The sequence below is a fragment of the Daphnia carinata genome, chromosome 7, assembly GCF_022539665.2.
Source record: "Daphnia carinata strain CSIRO-1 chromosome 7, CSIRO_AGI_Dcar_HiC_V3, whole genome shotgun sequence".
Taxonomy (NCBI): domain Eukaryota; kingdom Metazoa; phylum Arthropoda; class Branchiopoda; order Diplostraca; family Daphniidae; genus Daphnia; species Daphnia carinata.
In genome coordinates, this window is record NC_081337.1 from 6,231,467 (window position 1) to 6,252,823 (window position 21,357).

The following is a 21,357-nucleotide window of genomic DNA, read 5'->3' on the forward strand; positions in this document are numbered from 1 at the left end:
CGTATCGAGTAGGGGGTGCGTGTGCGTGTGTAAGTCACGAAAACAAAAAGCGGCGACCAAACGCATTTCGAAATACATCGGCGCTGAAGCGATTAATAACTCACTCGACAGCGTGTTTTTCCCTATGGTACGTTCACGTCATCGGCAGCGTTTCATTGTCTGCACCACATTTCGAGAGAGAAAAAAACGGGACTGCGCTCACAACAAAATGGGTGCGGACACGAGTCCACTTTCTGTGTTACGCACATCGGAAAAGACAAAGCGCAAGAGGAACGGAAGTTTAAAAAAACAGAATGACAAAATGAGCGCTATGAAGCTACTAAATGAATGAATTAACTAACCTTTCGTGCGATGCCTTCCGTTCGTTCGTCATTCCCAATGACTCGCCTGGGGGGGGGGGGGGCGTGGAAGATGGACCATCTGGTGATTTTTCAGACCTAGACAGGGAGAGGAAAAAGAAAAATAAACTTTAGTATTATATAGCGGAACTACAAGCGATGATATTGAGCATCGAAAATCGTTTTCCTTCTTCCCCTACATCGCTACTCGGTCGCGCTCGATCGAATACAACCCCCATGTCTAATACAAACCGTATACCTAATGACGTATGTTGTGTTACGTCTACGCTGTGTACATAGTAAAATGTGTTTCGTGTCATTTACGGAGAAGGAAAGAGCAAAAAAAAAACGGCAGTTTTTAAAACGTTCGGAGCATCGAACAGGAAAAAAAAAACTAAAAAAGTGCGTATTAAAAATCGACGTCACGCCGAGCGCTATAGTCGTCCCACGTTGCGTTCAACACGCTCCCTGTAATACACAAAAGGCCGACTGCATTGTCGTTGAAAAAAACCAACTTATTGCAGAAGCCAGCAGAAAGAGTTTGATTCACGAAAAAATATTCCACCACATGCGGCGTCTGTCAGCGCGGCATCGATCTAAAAAACTTAAGAAATTGGTACAATTTTTCTTTTTTTTTTTTTTTTTTTTTCTTGCTAGTTTTAAATTTTACGGCAGTGCGGTACAACACGCGACTTGAGTTTGAAAAGTTGCGACGAAACAGTTACCAAGGCTTTCAACTCGAAAAGATGCAAAAGAAAAGGAAACAATCCCCCCGAGAGAGTCAAAGGGGAGATCAAAATGATCATACACATATGTAAAAACGGGGGCTTACATAATGGACGAGTAGTAAAAAACGTACGAGGAATAACGAAGAGGTTAACGGGGAGATAAAGCGGAGAGCGGAAAAAAAAAAGAAGCGCAGAAAGGGTCAGGCATAGACTGTGTATAACAATTCTTAACATGTCTACCTACAATGCGCAAACTGTTTTCCGAATATGCGTATTTCCTTTTTCTGTTGAGTATGTTGTTATTTTAAAAGAAATCGTGCGCACAAAAGAAAGAAGAAAATAGGAGAGGTGGAGAAGAGGTTGCGGTCGTGACGGGTGGTCTGCAATATAAGCGGGCCATGGTGCGTTCATCGTTCTTTTTCACCTGGGACACTACTGATAACGACACCACAAGAATAACGCACACCTTCAACTTCCATTTTTCTTCTTCTTTTTTTTTTTTTTTTTTTTTGTGGATTGTCGTTGCTGCGATTACTCAGGAAAAAAGAAGGACGAAATGTACGTCACGTGAAAGACAAGTAGATCGGAAAGAAGACTCCCGTCCCGAAATTCAATTCCAAAACAGTTTCACACGCAATTGTGGACAAGAAAGACGAACAAGATCAACCATTTTTTTTTTTGTTTGCTTCCCTCCTTTCTCGCTCGTCCATATTTTTCGCTTGAAAGATAAGAAATGATAGCACTCGAGTCCTTCATTCGTCATGCATGACGTCTGAGAGGACCTCCCGCAAAAAAAAAAAAGGCCAACCACAAAAGGAACAGGAAGATGAGATGACGATTTGATCATTACGGCGAGAGATAGAAAAAAAAAGGACAAGGAAAAGAAGCGAACGAAAAACTGACTCATCTTTCATGCTGTTCGTTAACAGACTTTGTGTGTACGCGCATAAATGTTATGGCCATATATCGGTGACGTATTGCACCCAGTGACGGCTAGCGGTTCTTTGCGGTCAGAAACGATAAGCCAATAGCGAAATGCCGATACAAATTAGTTGGTTCATATAAACGAAAGAGAACAGAAACTTTGTTTAACGCAGACCTTTTTAATGAAAGTGCCCAGAATGAGGTAACATTTTTACGTGTCATATTTTTAACGACCATTTGCAGTAGGATGGAAAAAAAAAATTGTATTTATATAGTATGAAAATAGGAGAAAAGATCGCATCGGCCCAAAAGGGAGAAGAGCAAAGTTTGGGAGAAGAATAGCACAGGAAGTGCTGCATTTTATCGACACACACCCAACGCTTTGTGTGTAAAGTATCGAGATATATACTCGACGCATAACTATAAGAAGACGCGGATAACAAGAACGAAAAAAAAAAAAAAATAGGCGAATGAGGGAAGGAAAGAAGAGGCATTGTTGAACAACATACCGACGTCCCTTAGTATATCCTTATCGTCATGAATTTAACGAGCTCTCTACCGTATACCCATGTTTCTGAGTGAACAATCGATCGTCTACGACTTAGACACGCCGCATCAAAACAGAACGAAAAGCTATTTATTTTTAGCAGCCTTGCAAAATTGCTGGGAAAGAGAAACAAATAAGGCGTGTCAGATCTTGCGGGGCGCACACATTCCTATCCGACATTACACACAACACCTGTAACGAAATGCGCCTATTGTCTCATGGAATTGTCTCATGGAATTAGAATTAGATCTGGATTATCGCGGTCAAAACGTAATAAGAAAAATGGAACGAAAGTTCGGATTTTTTCACGTTATTACCGGTCTGCATGTTTTCGGGGTTTTTCTTTTTATGCTTTCTTATGTAACATAAAATTTACACGGCAACGTCTGATGTACTACACACATAGCATGTAGCTAACAATTGGAAACGGGCAATTGCTTTGGCGCATGTGGTGTAGTCATAACGTCAAAAACACACGAAAGACGATGCGCTTTGTATATTTTTCTCAATACGAAAAGGCGTTCATAGATAATAAACGAGGCGCTGTATATGCATAGTCTATAGTTTACAAAAGGCACCTATTTCTCTTTGCTTTCGTTTTTGTAACTTCTTGTAAACTGGCAATCCCGAACTTGGGCAAACCGTGCGCTTTATAAACAACGAAAAAAGAAAAGAAAAAAAAAGATGAAACAAGACCACGTCTTTATTTGCGCGCCGTGTATGTGTGGGATAGCTCACGAATAATAGACGCAAAACATCTTTTGTCTTCTGCCTTCATTGCTCGTGTGTTTCCTACCTTCGCTCGCTTCTATAGTTCGAAAACACAAGTCGCAGATAATGGCGGGAGTGAAGGGAAAGGGGAGGGCCGGATGCAAACGCACGAAAGGCAAAGTCGAAAAGAAAAAAATACAAAAATAGAAGTAGTAAATAATAACAATAATCAGAGTGAAAGAGGAGGAGAAAAATGGATACCAAGAAAAAGAGGATATGAAAAGCAAAAAAAAAAAAAAATAATGTATAATAATCCATCAAGCAAACAACGGTGCGAGCAACATTGCGACGCTCCCTCCCCCTCTCAACGGAACGCGTTCGGCCACCGCAGCTGCAGCATCGGTCGGTTAAAGTGGGGAGGGTAGGAGGAGGAGGCAGGGAGGAAAAGAGGTGGCGCTTAGACGGGGCTTTTGCGACGGCTATAGCGTTTGGGGGCTTTCGAGAGAAAAAGGGCACGGATATGTGGAAAAAGGGACCTGCCGACTTCAGGGTACCATCAGTCTCGTCTCCGCGCTCGCCGTGCTCACCGACTGCGGAGGAGCTTCCGCTACGTTTCACGGTGGCAAAAAGTGCTGCTACTTTTTTTTTTAAACAACAGGCACTATTAACCCTTAGCGCCCCCCTTCCCTGCAAAACAGGTCTTACTCTTTTCATTCTTTTTATTTTTCCCCCTTTTCGTGTGTGTTTCGCTCTCTCTTATTTCCTCGAAAAACTGTTCTTCAGAATTCCCCCCTTCTTCCCGTGAAAGCCACGAACTCACTCGATCAAAACGAGTGAAATCGACTGTGAACTAGTGCGACATTGTGTATTACACGCGTCTTTACTTGACGGAAATCTCTCGTGTGCGATGGACTTTTGACATCACCTAGGGATGAAGAGAAATCGTTAAAACAGAAAACGACTTTTTTCCCGTTTTTATTTCATTCATTTAAAACTCGTTTTTATTTAGTGCTTCCTCCACTCCCTCAAGGCCTTTCTTTCCTTTATGACGCAATGAAGTACTAGAAAGAGTGGCATCAGGCAACAGAATAGAAGAAAATAAATTTAAAAGAAAAAAAAAACGACATCATTTAACTTTTTCTTTTTTTTTTTTTTTTTTTTTTTTTGCTTCCCTTCGACTCCGTGTGCGTCTTGTGTCTTTGTGTGTGGGAGAAAAAGAAAAAGTTGATTTCCGCTCGTGACGTTGTCGCCGTCGCGTCTGGATACACGCAAGAGAACGCCAGACGAAAGGAAAAAAAAAAACGCAGCAGGAAGGAATAACCCGAAAGAGAATATTTTGCCCACCTTTCACCTCTGCACTTTTTCTTGCCTTGACTTTCCCCCTTTTCATTTATTTATTTTTTTTTTCGGATGGAGCTAGTGGTACGCACAGTGTGAGAAGAAACGAAACAAACCGGCGACATCACGTCCCACATTTTTACAAGTGTCGAAAGACATAGGGCGCGCGCGAGTCGGAATAATTTAAAAAGACATCAGTGGCAAAGCGAAAAACAAGACAAAAAAAGAACCAACAAGAAAAGGAAACAGGCGCACAAGAAATAAAAAGAGATTCGACGACTCAAAATTCATTCAGTCGAGTGCGATGCTGTGTCAAGTGTCGTCATCGATTCTCTCTGAGCTCCCCCCCAGTGTTCAAGTGTTTTGTGTGTAGTATCATCGGTTCAATATCTACGCTTCTTTCCGCCTTTTTAAACCAAAGCTTTCCCTCCACCTACCCCCACAACAAACCTCGTTTAACCCAGGCTCCTATTCCTCTTTCTTATTTACAAGAAGAAAAAAGGAGAGCCTGATGGACTGCAGTTGATAACAGCGCACCCTCCCCTGTGGTAGTCTGTTCCGAAAACATAAAAAGCTTTCGAGACTAGTCGTGAGCCTCCGTCTGTTACACAGACATTAAAAAAAAAAAAAAAAGAGGCAAGAAAGTTGCAGCATAGTTAAAATAATAATAAAAAAAAAAAATAAATAAATAAAAATATAATGGCCAGCAGCACGTGGGATGTTGCGATAGGCTTCAAGAGGTGGAGTGCCATCTGGGTGATCTGGACAACGCTCGTAACGGCTGGACTGGTTGTCATGTCGGCGGCCGTTGGCGCCGGAGCCTGTCCGGGAGTCAAGTGGAAAGGCGGCAAGCAGACGGTGGAATGCCGACAACGCGGCCTCATCACGTTGCCGTCCAACATTGATCCGCAAACCCAAGTGCTGGACCTGTCCGGCAGCAACCTGCAGACTCTTCCGCGCGAGGCTTTCTCTCGGGCCAACCTCCTCAACCTGCAAAAGATTTACTTGGCTTCGTGCCGGATCGGCCAGGTGGATTCGACGGCACTTCGCGGTCTCACAAACTTAATTGAGCTGGACCTCAGTGATAATTTGCTGACGGACGTGCCCAGCGAGGCTTTTCGGGACGCCGTTTCACTGCGCGAGCTGAGACTCAGCTCCAATCCCATTCAGAAAATCGAGCAAGGAGCTTTCGACCAAGCGCCGGGATTGGTCAAGCTGGACCTTTCCGACTGTCAGATCGAGACACTGGCGGCCGGCGCTTTCGACGGCCTTGATCAACTGTCGCACCTACGTCTCGGGGGCAACAGGCTAGAAGAACTACGACCGGACGTAGTCTCCTCATTGCCGAGCCGTCTCCACGGACTGGAACTGCAAAACAATCCGTGGATTTGCGATTGCCGGCTCCGTTATTTGCGGGAGTGGCTCCAGCAGCACAACGTGCCCAGTCCGGCAACGGCGGCCTGCGCATTGCCCGAAAGGCTTTCCGGTCGAGCGCTCATCGAGCTCCTCGTCGATGACTTCGCTTGTCCGCCTCAAGTGATTCCCTTTCCAGCTGCGCCGCTATTGGCCGGCGGCGGACATCCGCACCTGCACGTCGAGGCGGCGGCCGGCGAGAACGCCACTTTGACTTGCCGGATGAGCGGCGTTCCTTCGCCGGAAATCACCTGGTTGTGGCGCGGTAGGCCCATGGCCAACGGAAGCATTCCGGGAGAACCGGAAGCGCTACCTGCCGGAGCAGGCGCTGACGGGACAGGATATCCTGGCGACGAGCCCGAGGGACGGACCGTCGTCATCCTGGAGGAGGGCAAGTACGAAAAGACCAGCTACCTCATCTTGAGTCCGGCTCGAGAGACCGACAGCGGCGAATTCGTTTGCGTCGCGGCCAATCCGGCTGGACTGGCCAGAGTCAACTTGACTCTGCGCGTCGACGTCCAAGCGCCAGTTGTCGGCGGCCTGGGAGGAGCTCAAATCGCCGGATTGGGAGCTGGGCTCTTCATTCTGCTGGCCGCTGTTGTCGCCATCCTCCTCCTGATGCTAATCCGCACCAGAAGTTCGGCCAACTCGAGCGGCTCATCGGCAAACAAACTGGACGACATGGGCAAACAAAGCGGACAACATCCCGCCATGTCGCTGGGCCAAACGCATCAAGGCATTCAGGGTTCTTCGCCGTCGGGACCGTGCGCGGCTAAATCGCCCACTTTGTCCGCACTCGAGTACGGCCAAATAGCATTCGTCAACCCGCATTCTCCTAACCGAGTCGTCGTCGTGACGACACCGGCCGCAACCGCATCCGGTCTGAGTGATCGTCCCGACTTGATACACGACGCCCGCAACAGTAGCGATCATTACGGCTACGACCTAGGCCCGCCGTTAGATTATTCGACCCTGAATCGACGCTATCACGCGCACGGCCAATCGGCCGATCGTGACATTTTAGCCGCCACATCGGCCGGTGACTATCAAAGCGCTCAAACAGATTCGTTTTATCCGTCGGCCTTGTGGGATCACATTTTGAATCCAACGTCGGAAGAAGAGACGTCCGACGGCGCAAATAATAACATTACCATCGATCAGGCCAGTAGCAGCCGGAGCAGTAGCGGCCACATGAGCTCGCCCATCCATTTGCCCCACGTGCCGCTCACCGTGATGGATAGGAACGGCATGCCGCAAATTTACGTCCCCTACACCAGCGGCCAAGTAATCCAGAATCCACGAGATCTTCTGGCCGCGTCGTATGCAGATCGCGATAGCGAAGCGGGCGAATCAGCCGTCAGTGTAGACAGTTACAGCCTGCCTTGCCGGATACCCCAGCAACACGCCAAGGAACCCATTGGCGGCCAAAATTTCGTACCTTATCCGCCGGACTACGGTCTGCCGCGGACCCAGAGCCCACCCACGTTAGCGAAGCCTCCCACACAACACCTGGCGGCGGCCGGTGAAGGCGGAACGATAGAACGACAACCACCTGCTCCCATGACGGAAGACCCTTCGATCCAACAACAACAGCAGCACAATTCATCCAGCAGCTGTTACGGTTCCAAGGCCAATAGCAGCGCAGAGTCGAGTCCAGTGGCGACGAGTTCCAACACAAAAGGTGCACGCTTTTGGCAACAAAGGCCTGGTATCAACAATGGAAAGAGATCTCATCATCATTTCGCTAGAGATTCACCTGACGAAGGCTACCAAGAGGAATGCGCCACAGACGTTTGAATTCAAATATTCAATCAGACTGGGATCAATTGAAAACAAAATAGGTTGCATAAACAGCACGTCCCGCCCTCTGGAGTTTGCAGAAGATCACGACATCGGATCGATTGTGAAGAGAAAGAAAAAAGTTTGAATTCAAAGAAGTTTAGATCGGATCGAATGGGCCCGTCGATAACTTTTCAACGTTTCGGCCTTTCGAATTCGATAACGCCACGTTTTATTATTTAAAACGCTATGTTGTGCATTATCGGTGGGCAAAGAGCGGTAACCCGCGGAGTTGTGTCCCTGTCGCACAAAACTTTTGACTAAACTATATAGACGCAATGTCAATAGAATCGACCGCCAATATCGTGGGCGTGCGTCTACGTGTGGTTATCGATAAATAAATCAAGAAGCTCCACAACATAGAAAAAAAAAAGAGCCTGACCAAGTTGGTCCGTTCAATACACAGAATTAAAAGAGAGGAAAAAAAAAAATAAATAAAACAAAAGAAGTTTAGATCTTGCTCCACATGCCTAGCACAACAGTTCACCTGATTCATATTCTGGTAACAACACGTTCATGTTGTACAGAATAGCTGAAATAAGGGACAAGTATCGAGAAATGCTAACTCGTGATGATGGCCAAAAAGACTCGAAGAAAGTAAAACAAAAAAGATGTTCTTATAGACTATATGCGCAACATTATAAATATCTGCACACATATTATGTAATGTGTGTGTCGTTAAGTGTTGATTTCTTTTTTCAGCGTGTGTGTTTTGAAATTTGTATCGAAACATTTTCACTGATTGATTGTGATCGCATGAGAAACAGAAAGTGTTGTACCATTTTCGTTTTGTAAATTTTTTTCCCCCTCTAAAATGTCACACGGTAAACTGCACGAGCGTCCCGACTGATCGTGCAGTCACGTGAAATACAGCTCAGACCAAAAAAAAAGAAAGAAGAAGATTTTCAAATAACGTTGCAAGTGTCAATTTGTGTGTGACTGTCGTGTTTTAGGGTGATTTTCAGGCAAGATAATTTCAGTATTCCTTTCACTTTGTAAAGACAATTTGTAAATATATTTAAGTACAACTCGTACAATCGCATAACATAAGAAAAACAAATGTAATTTTCCCTCCGTCTGATTAATAAAACCCTTTTCCTTTCTTATGTCTCATGCCCAATATAATTCACATGACAACTCTATATTTGTATTCATGAGAGCTGCGATATCAATATATCCGTCTACTTAATCCGCCATTTAACGTTCTTTTCCCCCCGGCGTATGGAAAAGCCAAAAAGTACGACACGACGTTGTTCATTTTCAAACGACATTCGAGTTCATTGTCGAATGTGTTACTATAAACTCATCCGAGTGCGTAATGCGTCAAGTGCGGAAAAAAAGAATAGGTTCGTAAGGACATGATTCCTTTTCAACACAGTTCGTGTGTTTATGAAGAAGGGCGAAACAAAGTGGAGATATGGTCTAGGGCGCACATTTCAAAAGCTTTCACTGGAACGAAACGCTAAAGAACCGCAACTTTCCACTCGAAGACAAAACAAAAAAAATTATACCGCGTGTGCAGATCTCAAACTATCCGCACCAGTCAAATATAAATGAAGCAACAGCAACAAAAACAATGGGAACGGATAGCGAAAAGTTGTCACATAACTTTTGTTTCACATCGTGCGCCATTATCAACCGACCGAACAGCGCGTCTTCGCTCTCAAAAATAAAACGTAGAGAAAATATTGAAAGACTTGAAGACAATAAAACTGAAAATTCTTTTTTTTTTTTTTTTTTGCTTTCAAAAAATAATTGAGAAGGGGAAAAAAAAGGGAGGTAGTGTAACGAGGGCTGCGGTGGCGCATGGTGCAATTGCGGCCTTCAGGCTGTGACACGGCCCTCGCTTCCGGCGCGTCTGGGTTTGAGGATCTCATCAAAAACATCGACCGTCTTCAAGGCGAGAGGTAGAACCAAAGTCGTTATTTTCAGAGTAGGCAATATAGAACGGCAATATAGTGCACCGAAAAATTGCAGTAGAGAACTACAGGCATTTTGACATTAAATCGCCTAATTAAAAATGAAAACGCAAAAGGCAAGAGAAACTTGAAGAAAATTTTTTTTTTCCACAATTAAAACATTAAAGAAAAATCGCTTGTTACTTGTTATAATAATTAGAAGAATGGTTAACTTTTGAAATGCGTCACATCTTCGAGTTAATGTCTTTTTTTTTCCTTCTTCAAATGTCTCTTTTAGCGTTTCATTTTCAATGGCAGGTGGGAATGGGAGGGGCTTAACTAATCAGCAGCACAGGGCTTTTATTAGTCGGCCGCAGACCAGAAAATTGGACAGACTTCCGCCCATGAAACCAATCAAGCGTGATCTCCATTCTTTCGTGAAAAAGAAAAGTTTTCATCGCTGCCGCAATTATTTTTGTCAAAACTTGAAGAGAAAAAAAGGACAACCATCAAACAATCAATGAATCGGCATTGTGAGAACTGAAACAAGAATTGTGAGAACGTCATCGTTCATACGAAACGTATTTAAACCCATTGACCAATCAAATTTAAAGACCAATCGACAAGTATAAACCTTTTAAAATAAGAATTTTGGAAAATTGCGCTAAACTGAAACGAGGAAACGGTAGAAATCTCACGCCAGTCAAACGGAACAGAATTTCTCCCCCTTTTTATTTCTTCCGCTGGTGGTTGCGACACACTGGGCTTGACCAGAATGCCAGTCCACTTGGCCCAACACAATATCTAAACGAAGCCCCCTGCCAAAAAAAGAAAAGAAAACTCGACCTGATGCCGGAGGAGTTTCCTGTTTCGTTTCCTCACAAAAAAAAAAAAAAAAAAAAAAAAAAGAAAAGGCTAAAATACAAGGACGGAACGAGAACATTCAGTTATAATAATGTCTATACCTGGGCAAAGGAAGAAGAGTGAATAAGGGATTGAACCTTACAGAACTTTCTTGTCTGCAACGAACGACAACAAAGCACAAAACTCAGCTATAGTGTTATTACCTATACATCCATGTAGTAGGCTAGCTACATTAAGTGGGAACGACAAACAGCAACCATGAGCGGCCGACCGGAACCGACCGGATGTGGTAGGGAAAATAAAACTGAGAAAAAAGGAGGACCAAAGGGCGTCGGTTTTTTTTTTCTATCCCTTCATATATATATATATTTTTCTTCGTCATCCCTAAAGCTTTTTTTTCCACTACTTTGGCTATACATTTCGTTTATAATATCACATTCTCACTAATACGAGGTTGTTGTAGAAACAAGAGGGGAGAAAAATTGGGGGCAGGAAGTGGACGCAAAGAAAAGCAGCTCAGATTGCGTATTGACCAAGGCCTGAAAAAAATTCTTTTACTTCGAACAGAAGACCGAGAAATACATCCGTGGGAGACGGGACAGCACTGGCTACCGCTAACAGGAAAACAAGAAAGAAACCGTAAGTATCAAAACAAAACAAAAAGATCCTTTTTTCCCAACCACTCAACGATGAGTTCTACGTGCAGCCACGCACCCACACACACACCAAAACATAAACAAAAAGATATTCCACCAAAAAAACGATACATCGTTTTATACTGAAAGCGACCACGGGAGCGGTCAACGTACTTAGTCAACGCAATGTTGAACGAATAAAAATTTGGCAAACAAAAAAAACAAACAAAGGCTTTTGCACGGTGACTTGTTATCCTCCCTCTTTTTTCTTGTTGCTTGCGCAATCGTTAACATATTCAGGAGAAACAAAAGAGTAGGGAAAAAAAAGGAAAGAAAATGTTTTGAGTATCTCTCAAACGGCCGATTAAAGAAGAGATACGGTTAGTACAAGAAAAACAGCTTTCTCCTCGTCTGCTAGCTCCATTAGAGTTGAGGGTTGCTTTCTCTTTTGTTTTTGTCCCTTTGTGTTTGCTGCCTACTCACCACTTACGCGGCCGTCAACGTCGACAACCTCAGAAAAGAAGTCTCATCAAATAATACAGCAATAATACTATTTGTTGGCATTATAAATATTGAAGACTTTTAAGGCCTCCTTTGCCTAAAACATTCGCCTGTGTGATGGCCAAGTGAAATGAAGCGCCAACGACCGCGTGATTGTGTTAGCAGTACTTGGCGAAAATGCAGACCAAACTTATCAGTCAAGGCAAAAACAGCGACAGTGAATTAAAATAACGCGCTCTTGATGAGCTTGCGTGCTCCGTGTTTTCGCCTCGACGTTTGATTAACACTGAAGACACACGCAGCGAGAAAAGCTAACAAACAAGGCGGGACTCGCGCCGCCGCGTGTGGGCTGGCTTCAGGCATCCTTTCATTAGCTTAAACAATTTTTGTTTTTTTGTTTGGGACTCTGCTCCTTCAACGGGTTTTTCCTTGTGAGAAGAATCCCTTTGTTTCCCAAAACAAACGTATGAAAAAAGAAAAAAAAAAGTTATCCCAGCTTCTTTCAAGACGTTTATAGAGAAAAAGGGGGGAGAAGAGTCAATAGAGACATTTGACCCTGCCAACAGTCGGAGAAAGAAAAAAAAAATGGGGCTATTTCGTTGCAAATGACCGTTTATATACTAAAGGATATATCGTAAATAAAAAATAAAAACATTTTCGTCCCTCCGTTGTAGCCTTTTTAAATGCCGACGTCACGACGCAAACGTGCCCTTATTGTATTTCTATGCCGTTTCTATATATAACTGGGCGCTGGACAAGGGGGCGGATAGAAACGGGCAAAAGAAGGCGGAGGGATTGATGCGCTCCGACGTTGAGTAACGCCGTTGTCTATGTATTCAACTTGGTACTTGATGTCATGAATAATAAACACCAGCAGCAAGGCTATCCGAGAAGAACAGGCGAGAAAGACAACTACCGAGTTAGACGGCCCAAAAAGAATTCAACGCGATGGGCAGAGCCGTGAAAAATAGAAAAGAAAAAAAAACATTTTGAGTCGCTCGAGAAGGCTGTTGTGTATATTTATACACGTAAACTCTATTCACGAGGCTACTCGCTGGGTGCTGGCCCTTATGACTTTGTCTGGAACTTTTTTTTCTTTTGACAGGTCGGGAATGTAGGCAGGGAAGATATGCGCCCCCAAACGCTTACGTCCGGGGGGTGGTCATTACCAAAATATGAAACCAAGTGAGGAGATGGAAAGACTTAAAAAGGATGAAAATATTTCCCAGCATGACGACGATGGATGTTTAAAAAAAAAAAGAAAAAGGGAGGAAAAATTTGTGTTCCTTCGGCTGTATAGGAAGTCATAGACGATGAAAGAGGAAAGAAGAAAAGAGTCTGGACCACGGCCGTAGTTCATAGCTCTCAGCGGATTCATTTTCCTCAGTTGGCTGGAACGAAATTACATCGACACAAAGACACAAGAAAAAATACCAACGGTCGTCTCTTTGTGTGTGTGGGTCTTCATAAAAAAAAAAAAAGACGTAAACACCTCAAACACGTACATCCGCTGTGTGGTATTTTCTCGTTTTAGAAACATCTTACGTCTTTTTTTATATTCCACCAGTGCTATAAAGAAAAAGGGAATCGTCAGTCCACGAACACTAAAGACATCGTGCCAGCGAAACAAAGCAATCCACGGTCGCATACAAAAAATCAGAGGTCACGAAAATTCGATAAATGTTTACAACGACGACAGTTCCGACAATGAAAAACAAGCCCAAACAAATAGATGTAGAATAAAACCGGGAGAGAAATCAAAGCAAAGGTCAGTCTCATTTTACGAATTTTGTCAATTTCAATCCTCTCGACAAGACGACGATGCGCAACAAAATTTTCTATACAAATCTACTCTGAACATACGCAGTAACATCAAACTGACGCAGGAAATTAACAAAGAAAAAAAAAAAAAGAAGGAAAACAACATTCCTGAAGACTTTGTCATATCCCTACTAAATCTTCTGTACATCCTTTTGCCGGAGTTTTGTTTCTACAGCGGGGCTGTCTACTGTGAAACTACGGAAGTGCATCGTCTATATGAATACGCTTTTAAGATTCTTTTTTCTTGCCAAAGTGAAAGGGAAACTAGAAACGACAAAACAAGACAGAAGGCAAGAAGCGAAGCGCAATAGATTAAACAAACACAAGCATCCACTGTGTATATTTCACAGCCCGTGAAAGAAAATGTTGTAGACCTTTACAGAAAATTCTGTTTCCCTACGTCAGCATTTCGACTCTTTCAACTACAGCAACATTTCAATTTCAATTCTTTTTCTTTCCGTGATTTTTTAATTTTTTTTTTCCTCCTGTCGGATGTGTCATGCAACGCCCTTCTAATTCTTTTATTCCGGAGCGTAACCAACAAATAACAAAAACAAAAAATTGTAGAAACTGTAAGAAATTTGCCGTGCACAAGAACAAAATGCAACGGATGTGTCTGCATGCAGCTGTTCAATTTTGCCGCCCACAAAAAATATCTTAAGACAGTTCTCCTGTTTCTATAAAGCCAGTTGTTTGTTTACTATCCTTCAATAAAAATACATTACGACGTTTTCACCTGTTACGTTTAGCAGACAGGTACAACTCAGTAGTTAATGAAAGTTACCCCTAAATTTTCAAAATATATAATTTTCAAAATGTAACTTCATTGGAAGGACGGATTTGACTTCTATGTTTATCTTAGGACATCGAACTGCGCCATTTAAAAATGTTCCATTTTCCTGCCCGAAATTCGAATGCCACCTGGCGGACTGTTCGAGTTCAACTAAAATCGAGCCGGAATGTGCGCGATCACGCAACAACGCGAACCGCCTTGTATATTCAAATTTGCTTAATATGATAAGAAGTGGAGCAAATAAAAGGCTGATCGAATTGAAATTGTCAGAAAGAAAACAACGCCGACTCTTTGCTCTCTGCACACAAAAGCAATTGCAACAAAATGGCAGCAAGTCAACATTATGACTCGGCATAAAATTCGCTCAAAATAGGAATGATCTCGAGTATCGATTGAAACGTTTTCCACGAAAACGAGTGTCACATCGATCCGCCTCATAAAAGCACGTCATCAAAAATGCTGGCACACCAGTTAGGCATGCATGTGTTGGAGAAGTGGGCGGCGTGAGGATGAAAACATAAATATTTCAACAATCATGCAAGATGTAGAGATTTGTTTTTCCCCCTTTTCTAAGTGTGAAGTTAAAAGTAGTATGAAAACTTGAGAAAAGAAATAAATAAGCACATCAGCGCTTGACGTCAATAAACCAATACGAAATGAAAAGGATTCGTTCTTAACACGCATTTGTTAGACGCTCGTAAACAATCCAATGCTGACCGTAGCTTTGCCTGCGTGGACAAACAGAAAACGTGCTCAGATATGCCATTGTTGTTCATTTTCAACTTTAATAAAGACCAGCACAGTCAATTTCAATTTCGTTTCCTTTAAAAAGAGGGAAGAATGCCGGTTGGGCGAAACAAAAGACAATACCTTCGCCCTTCAAAGCTGGTAGGTCATGCAGACCACACGTCCCTTTTGTTCCGTTTCAAAGAACCTCCATCAGCGGCTCTCATCCGCGTCTTTTTTTTTTACTTTAATAAATGACGGAGGCAACGCTTCGATGTCATCAGTCCTCGTGTTTGCACCCAGCGCATCCAACGAACCCTCAAGGCGAGTTACGTTCTCACACATACACTAGCGTAAAGTAGAGAAGAAAATGCCGTTCGCGAATGGCAAAAGACGGGAAAGAAAAATGGTCATTTTCGTATACCGATAAGTCAAACAAAATGTCTAATAAAGAAAGGCTTGTGTACGACTCGGGAGAAAACAGACACAAGACACACGGCGGTGTGGGTATTTCGACGCAATAACCGGGGACGATGAAAGAGTGGCCTGCCGTTGCTTTCTTTTCACCCAAAGGCAGGATGAAAAGAAATAAAACTAAAAGTTATTGATGACTTCCGTGCCATATAGGTTGAATATCGGCGTAATGACACACGGCGCGCGTACTCCGACGCGCCAATAATGTTCCAGAAAGAACGTCGTATAAAAAAAGAACGAAATCGAAATGGTAAAAAAAGAAAGACGTCAGCTACGAATGTAACAATTTATAAAAGAGTGGAGAAGATATAACGCGATATCAGAAAACTTTTCTTCGTCGTTTTTAGTTGCTTAACCCAAGACAAGCCTTGCGCGCTCGTTTCTCCTGAAGATATGAAAGGCCTCCCCATGGCCGGCATGACAAACGAGACCAAACGGACATCAGGCTCCTTCTGATGGAAAGGGGAGTATAGCGAGGCGACATCAAGAGTATTCCTACGAGTGATTACACGAGGCATTCATCATCAGTTGGCGTCAAAGATAAAAAAAAAATGGTTGCATCTCTGCGGCAAAGAACAGGCAAAAAGACACAAGAAAACCTAAATTGAAAGCGGCTAAAAAAAATGCGGATGAAAGAGAAGACAAACATTACAAGATTCGGCGATTTATAACTCAGTTTTTCTAGGCCATCCTGGTTCGATATACACGGCAGAGAAAAACCAACGGCATACGCTTGAGAACTTTTAAAAAAACCAGACAGGCGGTGCTTCCTTTATAGCTGGTATTAATGGAAAGATTACGTATCAAGTCCCTCCGAAGCCCTGGGATTTCCGAGTCCAGATTGTTTTTCTTTTTCGAACGTTTAAAATCCAAACTGAACAAGGTCAGTAGACGCACTCTTTCCTCAAATCAAAGCCAAGCTGGCATTTGGAGCATAGTAGCATTGCTGCATGTCTACCGAGCGACGTTGTGTTTCTGCAGAGAAAACAGGCACACACAATCGGTACGGTAATATCTTCATTAGTAACGTCTCCTGTCTCAAGTCCTTTTTGGCTGCGTCTCCCTGTCGGAATAAATCACGACATATCAAATGTTTAACTCAGCCCTTTAGCCACGTCTTGTTATGTACACAAACTACTAGTTAGACGGTCTGCTTAGCTTGGAGCAATAGTCTTAAGCAGACAAGCATCTCCTCAATGTCAAAAACGAGCTGACATAGCTCATTGTTGTGAAAAGAAAATCGAATCAATATCATGTTGTTTTTTTCCCACAAAAAAAAAAAAAGGGTTACATTTAGCCCATAAAAAAGAAAAAGGTAAATCTCTCGTTGACGATATGGTACGAAGGAGAAGGGAATGCATCGATTGATATGTAAGGGGAGAAAAGAAAATAAATTGTGTTGTTTGCTCTTTCGTTTTTTTTCTGCCGACACATCAAACGGGAATTGGTAGGTCGTGACCATTTTTTCCTTGGTCCTCTTTTCACGTTTGCGCCAATCCCTTAAATAATTGAATTATACGCGAACGCGATGACAGTTGGAATAATGAATAGTACGGAACAGCTTGGTAGAATTCAACGCACATGGTAGATAACCCTCCCCTAAGATGGCTATGTGACGTAGGGACGCATACACGCGCGCACACAATTCTTTTCATTATCCAAATTCCATCCAGCCATCGGTCTCTTTTTTGTTGGCCTGTTGGCATTCTCATTTTCATTATGGATAACGATGCGTAATGTATAAATTTGTTTAAAAAAAAAAATATTAACATTTAAGAAAAATCCAAGACGTAGAAAAACGTAAAATCAATGCAGGTCCATCGGTACCAGCGCACAACGCAAAATGGAAGAAACAAGGATTAAAATAAAACTGTTGTTTGTCGGAAATTTTTAGCGACCACGCACAAAGGCGCCTGTGCGTGGGTATCCAGCTATTTGCTTATACCTCTGCGCAACGAATCGATACCGCGAGACATAACGTCTTGTTTGTTTAGTTCCTGCTAGAGTAGAAAATCGGACGGTAACCCGAGAAATAGAATGTCTGGAATGTGACCTAAGCCGATGAAGATTCCAAACGTCAAGTGTGTCCAGCCGAAAAAAGAAAGACGAGTCAATCAAGTCGTTCTTATTTTTGGCAAGCTGGAAACCTATTAAAAATTCGCAAACGAATCAATCATGCACGCTAGACCTTGGTTCCGTTTCTTTCGCTTCGATGATCACGCACTGCCTATTGCTAGGCCAACTTTTCTTTTTTGACAGCGAAGGCCACGGCCTAACGAACTTTTATTCTCGCCTAACGAACGGTCCTCATTAAACTAATTTTTTGGGCCTCTTCTTTTAGAGGCCTCAACATGTGAGTTTTGCCTCTTTCACCCTGACAGATTGGTTTATCAAATGCTGAAATTTCACAATTCTTTTCCTTTGATTTCAACATCGTTCGAACACCTAATCGCTTTAAAGTTCATGAAAAAAAAAAAAAAAAAATCAAAATGTGGTCGACGTTCTCGCGCTTTCGATCGATAAGCAGCCTAGTTATTTCGCTATATTTTTTTTTTTTTACCTATGTGCTCTAGGGCTAAGGAACGAAACTTGGTCGTTACGTTTTAACGAGGCAGCGTACACTCGGAGGCTCTCCCCGTTGTTGGTAAAACAAGTTTTCTTGTGGGCATTATAAGATAAACAATTCTTGTTATACGACTGTTGCGCATCCATTTGATAAACGCTCATTTACAATTTACCAAAGAATTTTACTTGAAAAAAAAATTGTGTTGAAGGATTAAACTTGTTTTAGTTAAATCCGCGTTTTCAAGTGTCTCTTTAGTTAAAATTAAGGCAAAATTTCTCAATTGTTTTCTAAGCAAAAAGAGAACAATTGATTGAAAAAATATCCCATAAATAGAACAGGAAAAATCAGAAAGATTTCAGTTGCGACAATTGTACGTTATTATATATAAATAAATAAATAAAAAGACAGTTGAGAATATAGGGAACGAATTGAGTGGCACCAACGCCAGGGAAGTAGGCAGTACATGTATTTGGGACCCTAATCGAATAGCTTCCAGTTCAATCAACTATCGAAGTATATCCCATTACACACGCTGTCAACTTTCTGCACGTCGTCTAGACGACTTTGCTGCTGATAACATTCCGCTGATTTGTCCGGCTCTTTCCACACAGCTTCGAATAACGCTGAGTCGCACGCATACACACCCTTCTTCCGTCTCATTATACCCGTACCTACTGATCCAGTAATCAGCTGCTGTGTAATCCTGTTAAGCTACAAAGAGAGGACAAGTAGAGCGAGAAGGATTCCTCTTTGTTCGCTACCAGTGCGCGAAATAATTCAAAAAAAAAAAAAAAAAACCTAAAAAGCGTGGATCAGTGAACGATGTCATGCGTGACCCCACCTTGGGGAATATATATATATCGAACGACTTGTACAATGCGGATGAAATAAAAAGAAAAAAAATCAAAAACAACTTTTGACTAGCTTGTTGCTTTTGTTTTTCATCAACAAATTTGACGAGACACTCGCATAAGGTACTCAGCAGGTAGACTTTGATTTCTCATGTCGTGTTAGAGCGACTTTGACGATTGGTCGGAAGCATTGCGTGACCCGCCATCGCCATAGTCATTCACGAATCATCATACCACGATTTAGAGGGGGGAAAAAAAGTAGGTCATCGTCCTGTACGTTTCTGTGATACATACGATTATATCATAACATGCCTATAACTACCACGCCACTAGATCGAATTACGAACATCAGTTCCGAGAAAATGATAGGAAAATGCGCTTTGTTGCATGTCCAGACGCCGTGGTTGTTCCAATATCTTTGTGACGTTTGTAACGATGATGAAGGTGACTGACAATCATCCCCGAATCGTGACGTTCCATCAGTCTCCTCCATACGATTCCTTCACAGCACAAAAAAAAAACTAAATGAAAAATAGATGGGTTGGCGTAGAATCTCTTGTACGGTAGTAGAGAACGTTCGAGACGGATAGAGATGGAGTGATACGTAATAAGTGAAAGCTTCACCACGTCTCGGTGATCTATCTGCTTTCGGCTATAACACATGGAGCATGTTCAGGAGCTTTTACACTAATGAAAACGACCTCTGTGTCAACTGGCCACTTACAACTGACCTAACCAGAAAGCCTACGGAGAACACGCTTATAATTCTATTTGCTACTTTTCGTTTGGTTTCTTTCAGCTAAACGAATAGTAGGCCCACTAAAAGATGAAACCTTTTCAAAAGCTGTTAAAAGCTGGCTCAAATCAACCTCAATAATCCACGGGGCTTTAGACGCTGCGCAAAGAAAATTGTTCCCCCTATATTCCTCGGATCAAACAAGGTCTTTGATACCATGGAAATTGCGTAGTCTTTCGAATTAACAAAAACGGAATTGTTAAAGAAAGATGTGGAGGGAAATAAAAGTTTTCACGTTGGTCTTAAACGATTCAACTTTCATAGAAATTAAACCATTATAGTCTGAAAGCAAACAACCGTCATATCCCCGCCCGCATTTGGAAAACGCCCATGCATTCCGCGAATTGACGTCATATAATAGACTTAAGAAGATGGCGGAGAACCATTGCCACGTTTTACCTTTAATTGAATGCAGACGAAAATTCTCAGATATCAAGGCAAGCGAACCCATTAGGAGAAGACCAACTTTCAATTTGAAGCAACCATGCACGATGTGAGACTACAAAGAACACGGCAATGTAAAAACTTTCCCGATATTTTCATCATTTGGCGTAAAGCGCAAATTTTGATTTAAAAAAAGAATCGACTAATGAAATCAAATTTAATGAAGATATCGGGAGGTTATCTGTAAAGCTGTAATAAAAAAAAAGCCCCACTTTCGGTGTAAAAAGGCTATTATGTCTTGGCTTTGGCGAAGTTTTTCCATCCCTTCTTTGTATTGAAAGACAAGATCCCATCATCACTCATCCTCAGATACGAGCCGTTGATTGTTCCCGCCCGCTTTTGCTCATCCAATTCCAGAAGGAGGCATCTAAAAAGAGCAAAAATCCTCCCACCAAATCTCTGATGGATTAAGAACGTCGCCCACTTCCTATCCAAGTCGACCGCAACAACAGCCAAAAAAGTAAAAAATATCGCATCTATACGTTACATGGTGGGATTTCCCTTTGGGATCCAATCAAGTTTCACACGAGGAGGATTATCCCCAATGATATTTTTCCGTTACAACAACCACGGCGACAAAGAAAACATTTTTTTTGTGATTTTCATTTGGTGGCGTGTTGCCTAACATCACACGAGGGACAAAAAAGAGGCAAAAAACAAAACCAATAACACAAACAAAATACATCGAGATCCAATTTCTCATATCACTCCACGTTTGTTGATATCTTTCTGCGCAATACCTTTAGTATAAGGAAATTGACGTCAACGTGACGTTACCACTCCATTATGGCATTGTCTATGGAAAACAGCTGCAAGTCGATAGCAACATTTTCAAAAAAAATTAATACACATTCCTATCGACAGTGTAAAAGTATCTCAAGAGTTTTGCCAAAAACAAGAAAACCCACACAAACAAAAATACATTCGTCTTTTCCATTCATTTCCCCTTTACAGTGCGTTAACGATCAGCCCTCCCGATGCTCTTTAAGAAGCAGCTGGATGCCGTTGGGTATCAACTGCTCAAGGCTGGGCCAAATAAAAAGCAACGCAAGTGGGTGGTGGTGCAGATACGCGCAATAAAAGCGCGTGCCAATACACACGCGAGGTATCAAATAGAAGAATTCATCGGAAATCAATACACAGTCGCCCA

At 42.5% G+C, this 21,357-nt stretch overlaps 1 protein-coding gene across 1 annotated transcript; it reads left to right on the plus strand.

Annotated features, from left to right (window-relative positions):
• The first annotated feature begins 4,413 nt into the window (after nt 1–4,413).
• LOC130699244 (uncharacterized) lies at nt 4,414–9,009 on the plus strand. Its single transcript, XM_057521551.2, has one exon. It carries the CDS (start codon nt 5,286–5,288, stop codon nt 7,794–7,796), a length of 2,511 nt encoding a protein of 836 aa, XP_057377534.1. The 5' UTR covers nt 4,414–5,285; the 3' UTR covers nt 7,797–9,009.
• Nucleotides 9,010–21,357: the final 12,348 nt, after the last annotated feature.